The 21,708-nt window shown below is 39.9% G+C and overlaps 1 protein-coding gene across 12 annotated transcripts; it reads right to left on the reverse strand.

Moving 5' to 3' along the window:
* Window positions 1-601: 601 nt before the first annotated feature.
* Window positions 602-21,505, reverse strand: aPKC (protein kinase C iota type). Of its 12 annotated transcripts, none has more exons than XM_070283585.1 (11): window positions 21,374-21,505; window positions 20,156-20,443; window positions 19,976-20,096; window positions 5,294-5,344; window positions 4,612-4,697; window positions 3,589-4,545; window positions 3,335-3,529; window positions 2,876-2,997; window positions 2,154-2,280; window positions 1,857-2,094; window positions 602-1,797 (listed from the first exon to the last, which is right to left on the reverse strand). In XM_070283585.1, exons 2-9 carry the CDS (start codon window positions 20,360-20,362, stop codon window positions 2,193-2,195), a joined length of 1,827 nt encoding a protein of 608 aa, XP_070139686.1. In that variant the 5' UTR covers window positions 20,363-20,443; window positions 21,374-21,505; the 3' UTR covers window positions 602-1,797; window positions 1,857-2,094; window positions 2,154-2,192. The 12 variants fall into 12 exon arrangements, with proteins under 12 accessions (XP_070139686.1, XP_070139685.1, XP_070139687.1 ...); XM_070283584.1 differs by having other exon boundaries at window positions 21,240-21,489; XM_070283586.1 differs by having other exon boundaries at window positions 20,156-20,373; window positions 21,374-21,488.
* Window positions 21,506-21,708: the final 203 nt, after the last annotated feature.

Here is a 21,708-nt window from a genome sequence, read left to right on the forward strand (position 1 = left end):
TTCGTGTAAAAATTAGACGGAAAAACATACAATCAAAAAGGATATTAAGGTCTCTTTAAATACTAATTAAACTTACGCATAGAACTCGGTTTTATTCAAACACAACACAACAAAATCAATGGGTTAGAGCTAAAGAATCGAATCGAAGAGCTTGGTAAATCGTCAAGTGCAATTTCAAATTGATTTCTATTTTCTGTTTTTAATCAAAAACTCGGTTTGATCAATGTTTGTATATATATATTACTTTGTTTAGATTGCGTTGTATTTGGAATTATAACAATATGCGCTTAATTTTTGTTGCTTTTCATACAATTAACAAGTAACATTTGAGTTAAGATTTCTCGCCATCTCTTGTTTCAATTTAAAACGTTTACTTTTGCAACAGAATGACAATGATATTATCCTCGGATATACTCTAATTTTAATGAATTTCACAATATTCGTAAAACATAACGTACAATTTGAGTTGAGTTTAAGTTTTCAAGTGTATATTATTACATATATATATATATCTAGGGGATTAGGCTAAAAAACAGATTGAACAAAACGAATTTGCATTTTGATTATCCTTTTTTTCGACCCACAAAAAAAATTGTAAATATTTTAATATTATTCATTATTTTTTTAAATTATATGTTTTTTGTAAGTACAGTGGAATGCATTAAGAAAAACAAAGGTTTCTTTAATACTTAACAAAGATACAGATATATATAAGTAGATATATATATTGCCAGTAGACGGATTGTGTTTGCTTGCTTTGTTTTTTTGTTATAAATAAATAATACAAAAGGGAATACAATAAATAAATAAGTTGTCTTTGTTCGCATTTGAAGGGAATTCTTTCCTGAATCCGGTTAACTCTTTTTCTCTCAGTGTGTAAAAATTAGAATTAGGGAATTACAATGTCTGTCAGTATTTTAGTATTCTGTTTTATCGTTCAACTATTGCAGTTCCGTCGCTTTTAAAAACTTTCTCCTCCTTTCTCTCTAATACTAACACACTAGAGTTGGGATAAAATCGATTTCAATATCGTTACTATCGATTTTTTATCGGTTTTGAAAGAGTCTATAATTTATTTGAACATAAACTCTTTTTAGTTTAGAACAAATTTGAATTTGAAAAGTTAATCGTTTTTCTTTTCTCCAAAAGATCGATAAATATCTTTACGAAACCGATTTTCTCTCAGCTCTACAACACACACACATTTTACATTTTAGATTTCTTTATATATGCTTAGATATTAGATAGATTGATTCACTTGAAATATATAGTCCTCCTGCTCCTGTTAAACTAAACTTGAAATGTCTGTTTGTTAGTATTATTTAAACGTTTAAAAATTATATATTTCGTATGATGTTAGCTTAAAAAGTTCTTGTTGCATTTCTTCCTCCATCTCCCTAAAGTTCCCTCCTCGCGGTGAAAAGTCTTGCATTGAGTTATGAAATGGTTTCTTTATCTGTTTGCTGCCTGGCTGCCTAGGTGCTTAAGTAGTAAAGTAATCGTTTTATGTCCTTTTATAGTGTAATACTTGCAACTTGTGACTGTTACGTACATATATATAATAAATATATTACTACTTTGCCTAAGTCTTCGTCTTCGTGTCTGCTGCTGCTGGTTGAGAGGAGAGTATATGTTACTTGTATTTATAACTGGTAAGTTACGAAATTGTTATTAATTTTCTCATTCTGTTGCTCTGCTACTATTTGCTGTTGTTGCTGTGTGGCTTTGGGGTCGTTTTGGGGTTTTCTTTTATCTAATTTGTTATTTTAATTAGTTCAATGGAAGGCAAAACATGTGCTGCAGTAGACTTTTATTATTATTTGCTTGCATTTGATTATTATGAATGTTATTGTTACCATTATGATGAAGTTGTGGTGGCTGCTGTTGCTGCTGCTGCTGCTGCTGGAGTTGCTGTAATTGCTGCTGCTGCGAGTAGGGATGATATTGCTGCTGCTGCTGGCGATAATGTTGCTGCTGGCTGAGATTGTTATTGCTATTGACTGATCCACCAGCTCCCCCCGCTGCGCTGTTCAAATGCAGGAGGCTCAGGTCATCAGCCACGGAATCGTAATCACTGGAATCCTCGCCATAGAGCTGTTGTATATTTAAAGAAATATTAATAAATTGCTAAACAATCTTTACTTTACACTTACCCGCATATTATACGGATGCAAGTCACACATTTCGTGGTGTCAGACGCAATCCTCCAGCGACATCAGCAAGGGGTTTACATACTCGAAGCCCTCGAACTCGGATTGATCGATATTATCGATCACATGACTGAGAAAATCAAGGAAAAATCACATATATTAATCCATGTACAGTAAAAATCTAGATTTGTAAGGAATTTAAAATGAAAATGTGAAAACTTACTCATCATCCGGGGTCAACTGCACGGCCTCGCCGGTGAACTCGGGCGGGAAATTGGCCAGATCGCGATCTGAGTCTAGGCGTGGCTTAAATGGTGGCGTGACCTGTTTGCGCTCAAGCTGCGTGATTGCGATTTATCGATTTTTTGGTTGTGCATGAGGGGGATAATAGTAGAAAATCATAAACTCGATTAGGAAGAAGAAAAACTCCCAGCCAATTGGGGCAAACATAAAAGTATTTCTTTTTTCTCTGGTGTGGCGCTTGAGCTTTATATGATCATGATGATGATACAAATCGTTTTAAGAGTGAATTCTTTTCGGTTAAAGACAGATATATAGAGAGAGGGGTGGGTTCAATGGCAGGGAGATGCGTCTGATTGATACGAACAATTACCTGCTTTGGACGAGCTCTCTAAGGGTTGTGAAACTTTCATGCAAGGAATCAAACAATAACTAACACAACTTGCCATCTTTCGGGTTGATTTAACGCTATATATACCACTTACGGATCGTCTGGCGTTAGCTCAGCCGGCTCTTGGGTGAATTGCACATCAAAGTTGCTTGTCACATAGGGATCGCCGGTGTCTAGGTTGGGTATATAAGGCGGTTGCACCTCCTTTTGTGCTATCTTTAACGCGCATACACGTAATAATAGATATCAATTAAGGTCCAAGATAAGGGTGGAGGCTACTCAACAGCGATAGCCAATTTTATCTCCAACTTGATTTGTAATTAAAAGCAATACCTTAACATAAAGACTGTAAGCAAGTTACTTTGGAACTGACCTATGTTTAAATCGTGAATTTAATCTCTATAAATGTTACTTAAATCTTTTAGATACCTTCTTTATTTCACAATTTCCCCATAAACTTCTCTATAATCTTCCTTATCATCATCACAAACAAGTGCCTTAGCAGCACACACAAACACAGAGCAAACACCAGGTAAACCGGCTTTAGACTCACCAATTCCCAATCCATATTCTTAAAGAACGGATGACTGACAATATCCATAAAGGCAGACTCACGATGGCAGCCCAAACGATCAGCGGGATTCTTGTTGAGGAAACCCTTCAAAACAGAGGCCGCTCGAACGCTTAGAGAGCGGGGTATGCGAATGGTCTTCTCCAGGATCACTTGGAACAGATAGTCCTCAGTGTTCTTAAAAAAAGAAACAAATATTTCACAAATATTCTAAAGAAAAGGAGAGAGTTACCCACCTGATCGGGATTCTCAGAGGCTCCAGCCAGATCAAACGGACTGCGTCCAGCCAACATCTCGTACAGCAAGACACCCAAAGCCCACCAGTCCACCGAGAAGCCATAGTCCTCGCCCCTTAGGATCTCCGGGGCTATATAATTGGGTGTTCCACAAAACGTGGAGGTGGTATCACCCGACCGTATGCCCTCCTTGCACATGCCATAATCCGTCAGCTTGATGTGGCCTTCATGGTCAAGCAAAACATTGTCCAGCTTCAGATCGCGATAGATGATGCCCTTCTCGTGGAGGAAGTTCAAAGCCAGACTGATCTCCGCCGCATAGAAGCGGGCATGCTCCTCGGGCAGCCGCCTCTGCCGCTGCATGTGGTACATCAAATCCCCGCCGCGCACAAACTCAATGACGAAGAAGAGCCGGGAGGGTGTCTGGAAGCACGAGTGCAGCCCCACCAAAAACGGATGATTCGAGGCCGTCTCAAACACATGCTTTTCCGTCTGCACCCAATCAATGTCCTCGTCGTCGGTAACCAGAGCCTTCTTAATCACCTTCATGGCATAGATGCGTCGAGTGCGTCGCAGTTCCACCATCAGCACCTTGGCATAGCTGCCGCGTCCAATGACCCGTATCAGCTCAAAGTCGTTCAGCGAGTACTGGCGCTGGGTGCCCGGCTCCAAAGGATCCTCTGGCGGCGGTGGCGCCACTATATGCGCATGATCGTGCGTCTCACAGGCATCTGCTCCAACGCCCATTGCCTCGTAGGGCAACGGAGGCAGCGGCACGGGCATGGGATCGCTGGATTCCTCGGCTCGCTCCTTGACCAGCGGCTCCGGCTGGTCAGTGCAGTGCTTCTGCACTAGCTTATGGCACTTCTTGTGCACCAGCAGCTTGCACTGGATGCACTTGAAACCCTGACGGCCCAGGCCCCAAATCCTATCCTGGCAGTAGGCACAGAAAGCACGCTGAAAAGATGGGGAATATATAAAAGTTAGTTTTGTAGAGATTTTGGGGAGGGATTAGAGACTCACCCGATTGAAACGCTTGGCCTGGAAGATGTGTCCGTTGACGCGATACAACTTGCGCCAGCGTCGAGCACCGCGTCGATAGATGCTGCCTGAAAAATAAATCAAGATTAGATGAGGCTTGTATTTTAAATTATAAATAATTTGAATTTATTAAGAAACATAAATTAAATTGATAAGATTGTTATTACTTTCTGGGAAAAAATACAAATTGAATTTCTTATTTGAAGAGATACATACACATATATATTTTATACATTTTTATGTAGAATATATTTCGAGGAATTTAAAAATTACAAGTAAATATTTAAGGCAATCTGTAGAATCCGTATTACAGCCAGAAAAAAACTAAAGTCTGATCTGGCTTTGAAGTTTGTTTATTTCCGGCTGTTTTAATATTTACTAGCTATTAATAATACTAAAATGAATCAGTAAATATGATGAATCAATATGAAATAGTTATCTTTCCTAGAACTTTATAAAGCAAAGTTCATTGTACGGATTGTCTTCAGACAAAACAAAAGCTATATTGAGTACAAATAAGTAATGGAAATCAAGGGAAAACAACAACATTCTAAAATATTGTTTTTTAAGAACACCTAACACTCCCTTTAGAACTGATGAAATCAATATATTTCCAATTATTTAATATATAGATATATTTTATTTAATTTTGCTAAACACTTACGATCTTCTCCATCACAGGACAATCCCGGCGCTTGAGGAACATTGGGGAATACTGCAAAGAAAAGACACAAAAGAACAATTATTTAAGGATTTAATATACAGCACTGAATATAATAAGCTATAGAGTACATAAAGCACGTCTGGAATTTGTTAATATTGTCATTGTGTTGGGGGAATAATTGCAGGGCATGCTTACGGCAGGCTAGTTTGCCCATCGGGTAAATCTCTTTCCCTGCCGCGGGTCGCTTATCAATTTAATGTGATTGTTTTTTTTACTTATAAACGGATTCTTGCCGAGCCACATTAACTGAATGCGCTGGTGTCTCTCTGCTGGGGCTTGTTAACATGTCAGCGCCCACTAGGCAACTGAGCCGGTTCCGGGGGACTCCAAATGCGATTGCCAAACACTGGTGGGGACTCTTATCTCTGCGCTGCGCCACGCACCATGTGGAGAGAATAAAGAGCAATGTAGCGATAAGAAGAGCTGGGGGAGAAGAGATTTCCCTCTCTCTCTCAATGTTAATTAAGCTTTTCCGGGACAGCAGCAGCAGTGCCATCAATTGAGACCAATTGTTCGGCTATCAGATGTACACTGCCGCAGTCTGTCTGCCCGTCAGTCAGTCAGCCAGCTCATCGCTCATTCATAATTCAATTAAAGTGTCGCCCCAGGAGAACCTAGGGTTCAATAATTCTGCCTGTCCGTCCGCAAGGTTATCACTAGGTTTCACACACATTGACCTAGAATTCAGAACACTAGCTCTATATATACACCTCGTATTTCCCCACGGAGCGTTCCTCCTTATCAATTTGTGATAGGCCCTCTGCCCGATTTGTTTAGACTGCACACTCTGCTCTGGTTTTTGCTTTTGCAATTCTTGTTTGGCCCGGCGGTTTGTATTTCTTTCTCGGCTCGTAAATGCCTTGCCACAACAGCAAGATAACGAGGCGAGCAGAAATTTATAGAGTGACTAGGAGAGGCCATGGGGAATAACAGTTAGTGGCTGAATGTGCGGGGGGATTGGCTAGAAAACAAAAGCCCGATATGCATTATTAGTCATAAAGAAGGGCGCTGAGTGTGTAGAAGGTCGTGGCGGAAGGCAAAGATTATAGCTTGAAACTAGATTTTAGACTTGCTCTGCAGAGTCATTAATTTTATTACCATAATTTGTATTTTTTCTATGTGAAAATAGGCACTAAAGACAGTGCTTCCCATTCTTTGTATAGATTTTGTTTTACCAATACTTTTGGCGCGCAAGGGAAAGTATTATATTCTACACTTTGTGTGTAAGTTCAGTTTTTTTTTACATTTTGTTAACAAAATTCAAGAAGAATTTCTAAGGACAAAGTTGCATTAATAATCCCTAATGCAGAGAATACATTTTTTGTCCTATGTAATCCTTAGTTGTAAGGAATCTTTTTCCTATAATTTCATACATTTTTTGTAATTTTTAATGCACATTTCACTGAATAGGACTTGTTTTTTCAACCTTTTTGCTTTTAAGGATTAAGGATTTGTAATTCTAAGCTTCTTTCAATATTAATTGTGTTTCTAAATTTACATTTTTGTAGTTATTTACTGATAAAAGCTTAGTTAAACTTAACTTTCTTGCTAAATTTACAAAATATCTATTATAATAAACCCTTCTTAGTCACTATTTCTGCTTAAAAACTCCACTTTAAACCCGTTCTAGTTAAACAGTGCAGCCTGTGGCCAATCTACATGGCATCCACATTAATTAATTGGCAATTTAAATAAGAGAGGGACCCCTCTTTCACTGCAATACTAACACGATGGTCCCCCGGTCATAAAAGTCGCGGTTTGAGTGCTGTATATTTGGGCCGCCTCACAGAAGCCGCTCCAGATGATCATTGTGGTGTAATGCCTGCTTGTGGGTTGTTGTGTGTGTGTTGTGTGTTTTTGGGTCCAGTTCAGAGGTCACCCAGTTGAGATACTCTTTGGAAAACGCTCTCGATAAACGCACGAAGCGTCGCCGTCGTCACCGCGCGACTTTCAACTGCAAACTGAGCCCGCAATGAGGCGAGTGGAAGAAAAGGCATAGGCAAAATGCCAAAAGAGCACAACAAAAGAACAATAAAGAAGGGGGGAAAAATAAAATAATACCAAGTGCGAAACAGAACAGAAACCGAGGCAGCCTCAAGTGGCCGATTGCCGATTGAATTGTCACATTATTACTGCCGTCCGACCGTCCTCCTCCAATTGAGAGCAAGTGAGAGCGCGACGAATGGCTCCGGCGATAAGATCGGGGGCTGGCAATTTCATAAAATTAAGTACAACGCATGCCGTGGAAAATCAATAATTTATTGGAACTAATAAATTTGGATAAGCACCAATTTATTGCACATAATGCGCTGTCTGTTTTTTGGGTCATAAATTGGTTGACTAAACGTATTAAGCTGCAAGTAATTCAAAAAGATTAGCAAAATGCATGGCCATTTCTAATTGAAAAAGAATATGCCTATCTGAGTTGGGTAATAGTTTAGTACGTTTAATGTTTCTTTTGATATTATTAAACTATAATTAAAATCTGAGATATATCTTGTCTTGAGACTTGAAAGTCTTTAGATCCAAGAGGTAAAGTCCCACATTTACAACAAAATTATTAATGTAAACCATGAATTATCGAGAAATATATCTTAAACAAAATCTAATTACTACTACTTAATTTTATAACTTATCATATTAAATTAAAAACTTAAAAAGACAACCGTTTAAAACGAATTTTCTTATGATAAAAACAAGAAAATCAACTTAATATTTACACAATATAGTAAAAGAAAAGATAAACAAACCATTGCCTTTATATTTATTAATAAACTTATAATATAATTTAATTACAAATCAAAAACTAAATATTAAAACTCGAAATAAGCACCCTCTTCCCATTTACCTGTTGCATAGGCCGGCTCTATCTCCTCCTCCGACTGCAACTGATGCTGCGACATCTGCTGTTGCTGCTGCTGCTGCGGGTGCGATGCCACGCCCATGGGCACCGTGGGTATGGGCACTGGTATGGGCAGCCTCTCGTAATGGATGCACTCATGATGATACTGCTGATGATGATGCCCATGCCCATTATGGATGGTGCCTAGAACGCTGCTCCTTCCGCCAATACTGCCGCCAGCTATGCTGCCTCCGCCTCCACCGCAGCCATTAAGACCGCTGCCGGCGCTGCCACTGTGATGACTGTGATGATAATCCATCAACATGCCTGGCATTCCCACGGACATAGAGCCAGTGCCCCCACCTGGGATTCCTCCTCCACCGCTACTGCCACCGCCTGAATCATCCGTTGTTGTGGTGTTCGTGTTGTGGCACCTGCTCGAGCACCTGCCCAGCGATCCGCTGCCGGCACTGTGGTGTCCCAGACTGCCCATGTGTCCCGGATGGCCCATGACCAGCATGCCGCCCATAATGGAACCGCCGCAGCCCTGACTCGAGTCCGATCCCGAGTCGTGGCCCTGGCAGACGGCTCCCGCTGATCCTGGCCTGCTCAAGGTGGCATGCGGCGGTGTCACCGAGGCCGTCGTTTGCATATAATGATGCGTGTAGGGATGCGGATGCGGTACATCATAGTCCCCGGTGTCAATGTGACCCGCCGACATCATCCCAATGCTGCCAGTGCTGCCCGTGGCCACGCCCACTCCCACGCCGCCCTGCAAACAGCCCAGTGATCCGTGGGCGCTGCCATGATGGCTGTGACTGTGATGGCTTCCATGATGACTCCCATGGTGGCTGCCGTGGGCACTGCCACTCCGACTGTGCAGCGATACGCCGCGCGTGAGCGTGTTGTTCGCCGATTGAATGGAGCTGACCACCGCACCGCGGCACATGATGTCCGACAGCTGGTTGGCCTGAATGTCGAAGTACTTGGACTGGATTAAGTTTGAAAATGGGAGGGAAGCAGACAGAATAGATAACCAGGTCAGAATTAGGGATCTTAGCTAGGTCTGTATCTTTTTAGCTACTTGTACATGTATATAACTCTGCTTGAAATTAAGAGAATGAGTTTGGGTATTAGTTTTTATCAGGGATCTGAGCATTATTTTTTCTTGGAAAATACACTTGACTTTTATGAATTTAAAATATCCAAGTTAGGTTTTCATATATTGCTCATCTTTGCAAAATATAAATGGAAAATCTATCATGAGTATTCCTTAAGTATTCATTCAATATTCAAAGGTATTACTAATGTCCTCACTACAATTTCTTAGTCTTAATCAGTGAATAACGAGTACTATTGCCTCAGAAAAATATTTATAACTCATTCAAGAATGTAGAAACAAAAACCAATATGACAACAATATGAATCCCTTGAATATAAGCATTCAAATGTGTGAATCTTTTTACATAAGAGTCTTTGCTAGAAGAAAACTAGTTACTCATCATTAATTTTCTATAGTTTTAAAACATTTTCTTTAAGAATTAACAATTCGGAGTAATTACCTAATTAATATTATCTAAAAATGTTAATAAATAAAAACAACCTCCTGAAATCTATTAATAAACTTCAACTTCAATGGTTGTCAACAATGAATAATGGAAAATCAATTGACCAGTTTGCTAAATATATGCATAAACTGGGAAACCAGTATGAGTCCGAAAAATTTGGATAAACTTGGCTGCTCCCAGCACTCATCATTGAGTGATTCAATTCCCAACCTCAACCCTTCATCATCAAGCAGAGCTACCATATGTACTTTAGGTGAAATGGAAACCATGAAAATCCCAATACCTGTGGACTGTCCAGCTGGTCGAGTGATTGTCTCCGCGCTGCATAGTCCAGGTGTGTCATCAGTTGCTGGGCTGCCGGGCAATTCTTGTTGGAGTGCAGGTGCTGCTGCGAGGAGGTGAGCAGCGGCGGCGGTGGCGGCGTTATAGAGCCACACGGTGAGCCTGGACAAGGACTCGAGCAGCGTGAACGGCAGGTGGGGCTATAGCAAAGATTGCCGCTGCCCTGCTGATTTGCTGAAGGAGTGCTGGGACAGGTCTGTGACTGTTGTTGTTGTTGAGATTGTTGCTGCTGCTGCTGTTGCTGTTGGGGCAGGCAGGGCTGCTCCTCCTCCTCCTCCTGCTGCACTATGTTGACCGGAAGCGGGGCACACTGCGTGAGGCGGCGCGGCGACCGCCCACGATCCACAGTCGTGGCTGACCAATAGCCCCAGGCCATTTTATACTTTGTTCTTTGTAGGTTTTCGCGACGGGGTTTAGTTTTTTAATTGTATTATTTTGTAACTTTCTTGGCTTTTTTTATTTAATTTGATTTTTCCGTTCTTTTTGTTCTTTTACAGTTCCGTGGCACTTGACTTCTTTCTGCGATTAATTAGCATTATTTTCATTAGCACAAAGTCACCGCACTCACACACACAAAGGGGGGAAAGCGGGGGGTAGAGGTGCCACAGCGCACAGTGGACTGTAAGTGGGCAGCAACTTGTTGCAAGAATAATTGAAAGTTGCCTTGCCAGCAACCAACAACTGGTTTCAATCGAGTTTTGTTGTTGAAAAGAGCTAGTTTTAATTACTTACTTGGAATGGCTATGGAGAACTGCCAAATAATAGTTAAAATAATGTATTTTTAAGCTTGAAATGATTTAAATTAAGCCAAAATAAACTACGAAGCTTTATATAATAGAGCTATCAGGACTTTAAAGTCCTAAAACAAAGCCTACAAAGTCGCAGATAAGCACAGCAATCTTCTATCCGTCGGAACATTAAAATATCCGAGTTATAATCCTAAGTCCATCTACCTTTTCTAGGATTTTATAGTAGTAATAGTATTCTTGCAAATTACTTTAAAAAAGTAAAAAATGTCCTAAAGCTATAGAATAAAATCACGCCATATGTCGATTGCCTGAATGTTGCAAATTAATCACCGGAAAATACTTGAATTACTTTTCTCTTTACGGCAGTTCTTGTTGAACGAGTACTTTCAATAATTCCACTTAATATAAAACCCCAATCCCCAGCCCAACCCACACACCCCACCCCACCCCATTACCATTTACCCACCGCTGCTGCTGCCCGCCCACAGTTCATCGCCTTAACTTTCACAAATGGAGCGTGTAAAAATATTGGAGGACATCGCGTAGAAGCATTAGCGCAGAGGGGAGCCCAGGAGCCTTAAGGACGAAGCAAAGCGGAACAAGGTCCCAGTTGCAATTACAGTTACATGGCGCAGCAAACTATGCAATGCAAAGTTTCAAAGCCAAACGACAGCCGCCGCCATGGCTCTCCGCTCCCTGCGCTGATCTCGCAGTTTATAATGATTGATTAAAAAGAAGCAACTAACACGAACACCCACCCACACACAGAGAGAAGTCTGCCAGGATGTGGCCATGAGATGGGCGGTGCGAACTGGGCGTGGCCGGTTGCAGACGCCGCAGAAACCACACCTAAAAAAAATATATAAATTGTGTAATAATGGGAAAGAGGCGAGAGAGCGGCGCGGGGATACCGAGAGAAATGCAGGCCGAACAGCTGACAACTCTGTCACAGAACACCAACACACACATACACTGGCACGCTCTTGGAGAAATCGGTAACCCACACAGAGACATCGCTGCGACAATCACAAACAATTTAACCCAAGTCAAACGAGCGCACAAGTTGCTGCAAATTGACAAAGGCGTGAAAGGCAAGAAAGAGAAAGGACATTTTGGCGAAAACAGAGAGAGCGAGTGAGCGAGGACTTTAGAGAGAGAGAAAGTCGAAAGCCCGACGCGCGCAGGGAAATTCGCTCCCAGTCGCCCTAATAAGTATGCAATCTTCGGTTGCCAATCCTTCTTGTGTACAGTGAACGCCTGATAGGGTGAAATTATTACTTGTAGAAGCTTTATGAACTTTTTAAATAATAAAATATTGAATAATGGCCAAACTATCTATTAAAAATAATAATTTAAGGTAAAATGTATAACTGTATTGCGAGGTAAGCAAGAAAATATAATTATATTAAAACTATAATTTATTATTTAAATATGTTATCTGTATTTCTTTAGTTAAAACATTTGAATCATAATCAATTATTTTTTAAAGGCATTTACACATTTTGTTTGCCAAAAAACTTATATTTTTCCCCATCATACAAAGGACGTAACTATAATCGAAATTATACGATAATTTTAGACACCTTTTTCGAAAGATTTTATGTCAACGCTAAGGTATTTCCTTGCTCCCCCCTAAACAATGTATAACTAATAATCACTCTTACGAACATTCAACCTCCCAAGTGGCCTCTTTCAATAGCCATCACTGTATCTCCAGTCAAGCAAAGCCAACCCAATAAGCCGCCCGCCAGTGCAGTCAAGTGTAAATAGAAAATTTTCTTCAAGTGTATTGGTAGGTCACATCGCAATCGCTTGTTGTTTAGACAATTGAAATTAAGTACTCCACTTTCATGCATAATTCGCATGATTAACGAGGGTCGAAGTGGGTCGAAAATGGGGCTAAACCAAGGGGGAGGCAAGAAAGGTCCTTAGGTGGACAGCATCCACTTGACACAAGAGCCTTGTCGTGACAAGGCAAGCAGATTCCTTTGTCTGGCACTCATTTTCTCTGGCGTTTCTTTTTTTTCGTCTTATTTTCTACTTGCTCCTGTTATCTGCTGATGATGCAGTCTCTAGTGGCCTGGGGGAAAAACAAAAGGGAGCTGATGCATTTTGGAATTAAATTTAGCCGCCGTCACCGCCCCCACCAGCACCCACTGCTCCGAATCCTGGCATCCCTTGGTACCCACTACCCATTCCTTTTTCGCTGGCCGTATCCTACAGCGTTTGCTAAATATAAACACTCCGCCGGCATTGTTTTCCCTGCAATTGGAGCATGAATATTGGTTGCCTGCTTGTTTGCCCTGTAGGATGGGGACCAGGACAGAGGAGCCCAGTGTCCCAGCATCCTAGCATTCCAACAGTCCAAAGCAAACCCCCTCCAGCTCCCCTCTATACAAATTCCAGCTCTTGGACAGGCAAAAGTCCTGAAATCCTGAAATCCCACTGCACTAAGCCAGATTAAATCCGATTTACAATTGATGGAAATATTGAACAAGGAATTAATACAATTTATGGTTCTAGGTATTAATAGCTTCAATTAAACTGATAAATTAAGATGCTATTAGCCAGGGATTTAAGGATTATAAAATAAAATAAAGGTAAATAAAAATAGAAAACATGAAATATGAATTGAAAAAGCAGAAAGCCTTACTTATATTAACTTATATTCATCGCATTCTAAACTCAAACTTGATGTTAACAACTTACAAATCCACATTCAATTATTTATTTATTAAATATTGTTATATTTTAGCTTTCTAGCTTTTGTTTAAACATAAAAAACTAATTGCAATTCTGAATACAAAGCACCAATAAGCCCATTCATAAATTTATAATCCCACAGAGAGCTGCCTTCAATTGCACAAAAGAATGTTATTGAATATTGATTAAATATATAACCAAAAAAACTATTATTTAATATTTACTACACTGTTTAAGTATTCCCAAGAGCTTTGCATAAGCGCCAGCTTCTTACATCACAAAACCATCAAATTTTGATATTTAGCCCGACACGCCCCGAATTATTGACCATTCGAGGAGGCAAACACAAGGAATCGTGGCGAGTCGGGTTGCTTTGCGATACAATAACGATAAATATAAGCAGGCGATGGGCTGGGAAGCAATCTCCAGGCCAGCGTCAGATACCAGATACCAGATACCAGTCGGGGCCAAGGAGCATCAATAGTTAAACATCAATTTGGCTTTTGCCAGTGACGTCAAGCGGGAGGTGAGTGTGCCACCTGCCAACCGCCATCAAGCGCCTCGCTCGACCCGCGCAGTTATAAAATTTCACACAGCGAATAAAGGGAAGAATGGGAAGCCGCTCGTGGTACAGAGATAAAAAAACATTTAAAATTTAAAGAAAGGATAGGGTATAATTTACCTAAATCTCTAGTGACTTTAAAAAAATGGTTTTTAAAAAGAAAGTAGAAATAATTTTTATTTAGAGGAACATGTTTACTCAGAATATAAGCTCTTACAATTTAGAGTTATTCATTCATAGCTTTGTCCTTTTAAATTTGTTTAAAGCAAGCAATATTAGACAAAAACAAGAAAGGAAACTAACTTCCGGAGGCCGAAATTTGTATACCCTTGCTGTTCATTCATTCAAAAATCTATCATAACTAAGCCAAAAAAGCATCAAATTCAATTCTGAAAGCTTTTCTGTGCTAGTTTTTTCCAGGGTATCGAAACTGCATACTAAATTTCACATTTTAAGAAATTGAAATTTTTGCCAATTTCTTCTTTGACAATTGAACCATTTTAAGACCTCAAAAATAAAAAAAAAATTAAAAAATTTGTTTTCTGCTAAAACATGGCTAGATCGACTCAGCTTTTTGTGCTGATCAAGAATATATATGATTTATAGGGTCGGTAATAACTCCTTCGCTGACTAAAATCATAAAACCCCTCAGAAAGGTCTAAAATATTCACACTCTTTAAATTAATATTTGTATATATTTTAAATGGTAATTTTTTGTATAAAAAATATCATAACTAAGCCAAAAAAGCATCAAATTCAATTCTGAAAGCTTTTCTGTGCTAGTTTTTTCCAGGGTATCGAAACTGCATACTAAATTTCACATTTTAAGAAATTGAAATTTTTGCCAATTTCTTCTTTGACAATTGAATCATTTTAAGACCTCAAAAAAAAAAAAATAAATAAATAAAAAATTTGTTTTCTGCTAAAACATGGCTAGATCGACTCAGCTTTTTGTGCTGATCAAGAATATATATGATTTATAGGGTCGGTAATGACTCCTTCACTATGAAACACACTTTTGACTAAAATTATAATACCCTGCAAGGGTATAATGATCCATAAAAACCTCCCAAATCGACTATTATTTTCCCAGTGCATCAGCAATATGGAATAAGCGTGCAAAATGAGCCAGCCAAACGGACGTCATGTGCATATTCAATTCAGAGCCCACACCAGAGATCCTGCCATCCTGCCGCCCATCCAATTCAGAGCCATTATCCGCCCAAAAGGAGGCTTTCTTGTTTGCTGAACTAACAATAATTTCATTAAGCCCAATGGCATCATTAAAATTTGCCAAACAATCATAATGGGGGCCAGCCCAGCCAGCGAATGGAGAACCGAATCTCCCAAAGGTTGCAAAAGGAACCGAAAAAAAAAGAAACAGGACCCGGAGGGTACTCGGCGGTATCCGAAAAAAAAAGAAAAAACAGTGCGGAAAAAAACAGTGGAAATTTGCTGATTTAACTTTTGTGAAGAATGAGGCGCACACCGAGGAGGCGCACCTGGTTCGAGTGAAGGGCCTTCGGGCCATAAAGAAACGAACAAGTTTAAATGGCGGGGCGTCGGGGACGGCAAAGGCAAAGGCGACGGCGACAGCTTGGCCAACGCCAAACGCTTTCCACAAAAGAATAAAAGGAAATTGTTTCGCCCTGCAGCTTCATCCTAGCCCACTGACTCATTTACCAGCACATACAGCCTACACACACTGTGTTATATACATATATGCATATGGAATGGATCCATCCAACTTACATACTTATGTATATATACATATATAGCCATGTATAGGGTAAGTTTTTGGCAACCAGACGGTCTCGCAGAAGTGCAAGCAGCGCTTGATGAAGTGCAAATGCCTGGGGTCAAGTTTAGGGTGGGGATTCTCTCGCACCAACACACACTCTGCACACTAGCTGGCACACTCACTTGGTGTGTGTGTGTGTGTGTGAGCCAGTGTGTGGTTTTGTTTGCCAGTGTCTGGCCCACAGCAGCCAAAAAAAAAAGGATAAAAAAAAGAAATAGGAGAAAATCCATAGCAAAAAGACAAGCTGGATGCGGGAAAAACTGTTTGGGAATCCACGAAAAATGGAAATCAATGATTCGATTTTATCAGGTGTCGTTTGCTTTGCGCTTTCGCTACATTATGTCCCAGATAAATAAAGTTGGGTGCCTAAAGAAGGTGAATGTAATACCTTGTTTGAATACAAGTATTATAGAGGTATGAGAACCACTATTTTACTTAGTTTTCTAGCTTGATTATTAAGAAAATGAAAATGTTTTATCTAAAAAATAACAACGCTTTAATATCCAATAAACTCTTTAAAATATCCTTTAAAAAATTAAACTAGGATGCTTTAAAAATCACTAAATATTTTAAATATATTAGTGTATTTTTTTAACTACAGAAAAAAATTTAAATATGAACTCTACTTTAAATAAACTCAATAAATTTATAATTTTTGCTTTATTTATTATTATAATTATTTCCTAAAATTTCTAAATATTTCCGATTCTGTTTAAACTTTCAAAACATATTGACTAGACGAAATCGGATTAAGGATAATAGGAAATGCCAGTCATTTCTGTTACAATCCACACATCCTTTGAATTAAAGACACTTGTAAAGTTCCCACTCCAAACTCATTCAAGAAACATTCACAAATTTATGTTAATCATTCACATCCTGATTTTCCGCTCCCCTAATTTCTTTTCTTTTTTTGGCAAGGCAAAAATTGTACGACAACTAATCAGGAATGTACGACAACTTCGGCAGAACTGTCGAAAAAATATTGCCCAGGGGCAATTGATTTTTTTCCTCGAGACTTTCGGCAGGACTCGCCGAGTAACCAGCGCCACACTGGAGTTCTGAAATGTTTATAATTATATAGAATTATGCTGTGTTCACTGGTTATTACTTATTATTTTTTATTCCTTTTTTCGATTTTGCTTTATTTTCGTGTTTAATTCACACCGCAGAAACTCGTTATGCCGTTAGCTGTGTGCAAATCCATGTATTTTTGTATATATATATAATTATGTGTATGACTTGAGTGTGCGTGAGTGTGTGTGTGTGTGTGTGCGACGCGACTTTGAAGCCCGGAAAATTGTTAGCTTTTTCGGAATTCCGCACTTCCACACAGGCGAGCGGCCAACGCGCGAGTGAAATGCCGACGCAGAGAAGTATGCTAGGGAAATTTGCCAGCCAAAGTCAGAGCCAGAGAGTAACTTCTTCAATGTCAGGTGACGCACAGGACTACTCTCCGCCGAATATCCTTTATTTTGCGAGACGAGAAAGCCGCAGACCGGCGCTTTAAGCATTGCCAGCTCGGACTCTCTCTTCCGAATGGCAATGCCTTGCGTTTTGGCTCAGCTGTTTTTTGTTTCGACTGGGGAAATGCTCTCTCCCCGCTCGCCAGCTATCGCCATCTCGCTCCTGGGTAACGGCATCTTGTGTATCGACCTTTGGGCTTCACACACACACACACACACGCACGGAAAAGTTCTTCGGACCTGGACAAAAGTTTTTCATGTGTATGTGTTTGCGCTCGCAGGGCAGCGTTGCCATATTGCAGGCGCATAAATTATAACGGTAGCTTTCAGGCTTTCCGTACTTTTTGTTTTGTTTTGTTTTTGGGGGGGGACGGTCGCGAGGGGCGAGCGGAAAAAGCGGAAGGTATTGTTGGCCGGAGATGAAACCGGAAGGTAAACCAAAGGCATAAAGAAACATACACGTACGAAAATAAGAAAAACAAATATACAAAAAAGGAGAGAGGAGAAGTCAAAACAAGGGCTTGTAAAAATGCAGAAACATACACGGGGGCGCACACACACACGCTTCCATTTACTAATCAACACAAACAGAAAACATGTAAAAGGCAACAAAAGAACAGCAAAGGCAACAACACCGACCAACACACTAACATATGCAGGAGAGTGCGTGTAACGGTAACGTAATACCTTGACAATGCCCCCTGCTCCATCTCGCTCCTTCACCCACACGCATACGGAATGCTTTTAATACATTTTAAGCCGCATTTTTTCACACGTGGCCACATAACAACAACAATAACTAACATGTTGTCCCTTCACGCTCTTCTTCCTTTTTTGCGGCTCACACATGTCCTTATGACAATACGAGTGCGAGTGAGATGGCCAGCCCAAATGGCCTCAAAATATCAGGAAGCTTGGTCCCAAGCACAAAAACAAAAAGCCACAAAAAAAAACGAAAGCGGAAACTGTAACACCCGCGCAGTAACCTCCCCCTCATCGCAAAACTTTGTTTAGTGCGACTGGCAGTTATCATATCTGCTGTGCCGTTAGTTGCTGGCTGTAGCTGGTTTTTCCCCCCTTTTCCGAGTTTTCCATGTACGAAAAAAAAAAACAGGGAATGACCACAGGTATGGAATGACCAAGGATAATGTGAATAACTCGGCAAATGTTAGTGCATTCTGAATTTAGTAGGGATTCCCTTTAAGCGGCTTACGATGACAGCGAATGTGTGAATATTAAAGGTCCTTGTACTAACACAAGCCTATATTGTTAATCAACTGATTTTCTAGGGATTTGAAATCAATTGAAAAGGTGTCAAAAAGTATGCAATGAAATTTGTATACAATTTTCTATTCACTTTTCGCATTTCTGTGAGATCCTTCTTTGTTTAATATTTTTAAGGACCTTCAAGTGTGGCAGTTATTTGGAGAATTAATATTAAACATTCGAAGATCTAAAATCTATAAAAAATCTCCAAGTAAAGCGTATTCCTTATTCTAACAGCTCCAACTTTCTACCCACCTTATTTTGGTAATTTAGTGTCTGAAAGGGTTTTGTGTTTGTCATTTGCCAAAACAACCGAATGTGGCAAGTGAAACCCCTTTGTTTTTTGCGGCTGGCATAATTAAGTACAAAACTCACAGGGGGGAGTGTGTGAGCGAGCGGGGGCTGCTGAGTGAGATCGCCAAAAACCGCACGACAGGAAAATTAAAATTCCAAAAAAGATGGAGAAAAACTTAAACCCACACGGAGCAAACAATTTAATTATAATGAATTATAAATGGGGCCGGCGAGCCAAGAGCCAACACAGCTTTATATGTAAATAGGTGGGAGGAGGCTGGGAAAAGTCAACAGAATAAAAAGAAAAACGCTCCCTGCTCAAGGCAATTGCCGTAAGACACGAGATCCTCGAGCGTGTGTGAGTGTGTGTGTACGGGTTAATTAATATTTTATGTTATTAAGTCGAGTAGATGCTGCTGTAGCCTGCCTTAAAGCCGGGTGCCCGGATGCCGGCAAACTCACGAGGAAAACTCAAGTTTATTGAGCCAATAGAACGTGCTGTGCTCTCACATTGTTTAATCAGGCCTGAATGTTTATAGGCCTGGTTAAATATTGGAGCCACCCACGAGATGTGTTGCTTATTGGATAATTAATTGCCTACTGGATACTTTGCGGCAGCCAAATGAAATTATTTTCATCTAATTCAATCAGAAAAGTTGTAAACTTTGTTGAAATAGGGATAAGGAAGAGGCTTGATTGGTGGGCTGATTTGAATACAGAAAATGGGTTATGGAGCTGTTTTGCTCGGAGTACATTAATCTTATAAGAAATAAAATAAACGAAATTAAATTCATTCATTTGCAGTACAATATTTTCATAGACAACCGTTGGTATACCACAGAAACTTTTGGGGTTTAAAAACCAATTCAAAAAGAAATTGATTTGGTTTTCTAGATTTCCAAATTATTCAAGCTTAAAATTTAAGTGATTTTAAAGATTCTTATGTCTCTAAATTGAACCCAAAATTAGAAATAAAAGCTCAAATTCTAAAACTACACATTTCACTGAACAAAATAGTAAAAAACTCACCATGAATGACCAGTTGAGAATCATAGTTCATTTCGTACAGCCGTATGGCCTCGTCCAGTTCCATTTTCGATGATATGGTGCAGGGATCGTTCTCCTCGTCCACCCATTTAATGGTAAATGGCTGAAAAATGTCATATTTTTTAGATAATGTCAAATAAAAAGTTTGTATAACATTCTGACCTGATCTATGGGAAATCGACAGATATTTCGAACTTCATAGCAGAGCTCCTCATACGAAATATTCTTATTGATCGTGGTGATGATGATCTGGCCATTGTAGGCCGTCTTCACCGTAATGCTATTTGGGGAATTGGCCATGTTCATGCTGGCACTATTCAAGCTGACGCTGCTGCCGTCGTTAAGAATTTGAGAGGGCATTTTCTGCATTTGCTAGCTGGCTAAAGTGAATTTAGATAACACGAAACAAACAGAGACACACACGCACACGAACAGGTTGATAACAGAAAACTGCAAAGAAGAGAGAAGAGATAAAAGTTTAAGATTAAACAGTGGGACATTAGGAAAAAGAACAAGAATAGTTAAAAGATCTTAAATTAAAAAAAATTATCAAAATATAAAATTAATTAAGTTATATAAAATTTAACTTTTTACTGTACAACTTAGATAAAAGTCTAAAAATGCCAATCTCTCGTTCTCTCGCTGTCGCTTTCTTCACCTTCAATTTGAAATCCCGCCCAAAGCGAAATGTCAACTTTGACATTTGAGCGGCACGAACACAAACAAACACTGCATGCCACAGGTAGTTGTTGTTGCTGGCTGCAATGATATGTGTGTGCGCAAAGGCAAACACAAAAGACAAAACAAACGCAGCAAATGAATCATGCAAAACGCCCTCAAACCGAAAGATATCAGATAGAAGAAGCAAAGTAAGCGGAATTAGCACGCCAAAGCGAGTGTGCAAATTAGTTTAGTCTTACTTCTCCTCTCTTTACTTTGTTACTTTGGCATCTGCGGCTTCGAGTATTCTACCATTCGAGCGTAATTAATGCCGTACATTGACCAAGGCAACTGTTAAAAAAAGTACCCAGTTGGCAACAACAACACCGCGGAGGCAACAAATACCAAAGCGCACGGCAGAAAGAGAAAGAGGGGCACGGAGAGAGCGGCAGCGGGAACGGGAGCGCCGACAACCTGTTTTAAGTAATTTGCATTTTCCTATTGTGCCGCCGCTAAATTAGCTCCATTACTTCTTAAAATTATGATTAACACTTGAAATATAACTGCAACAACGTTATCAACTCACACTACTTCTGCAGTTTGTTTAACCACAAAATATACGCACAAAACGCCGCACAAAAACAGTCACAAAACGTAAACGATGACAAATCAAAAACAGCACGCAACAGTTAAATTAAAGCCAATCGGTGTGTCACAAACATTTTAATTGAGGCCTTGGCACTTGCACACTTTTTAATTAATTGTATGGCTGGCAGTTTGGTTGTTTTAAACAAATTAAACATAGCCGTCCTCCCGTTTCTTTTTTGGAAGGAGAGCACAAAGCGGAGACTGAAGAGGAGTCAGGGCTGCAAGAAAACACCAAACGAGCAGAAGAAGGTATATTGGAAAAGTCAGAGCGCGGTCACACTTACGCGGGACAACCACTTAACGAAAAGTCTGGTACTTTTGGTCGCTCTAGAACGGACGATCTGGTACTTTTGGTTGGTTGGTTTTTACATAACTGATTGGGAATTCGACTCAGTTTTACATATCGA

This window comes from Drosophila kikkawai, chromosome 2R (genome assembly GCF_030179895.1).
Source record: "Drosophila kikkawai strain 14028-0561.14 chromosome 2R, DkikHiC1v2, whole genome shotgun sequence".
In the NCBI taxonomy this organism is placed as follows: Eukaryota; Metazoa; Arthropoda; class Insecta; order Diptera; family Drosophilidae; genus Drosophila; species Drosophila kikkawai.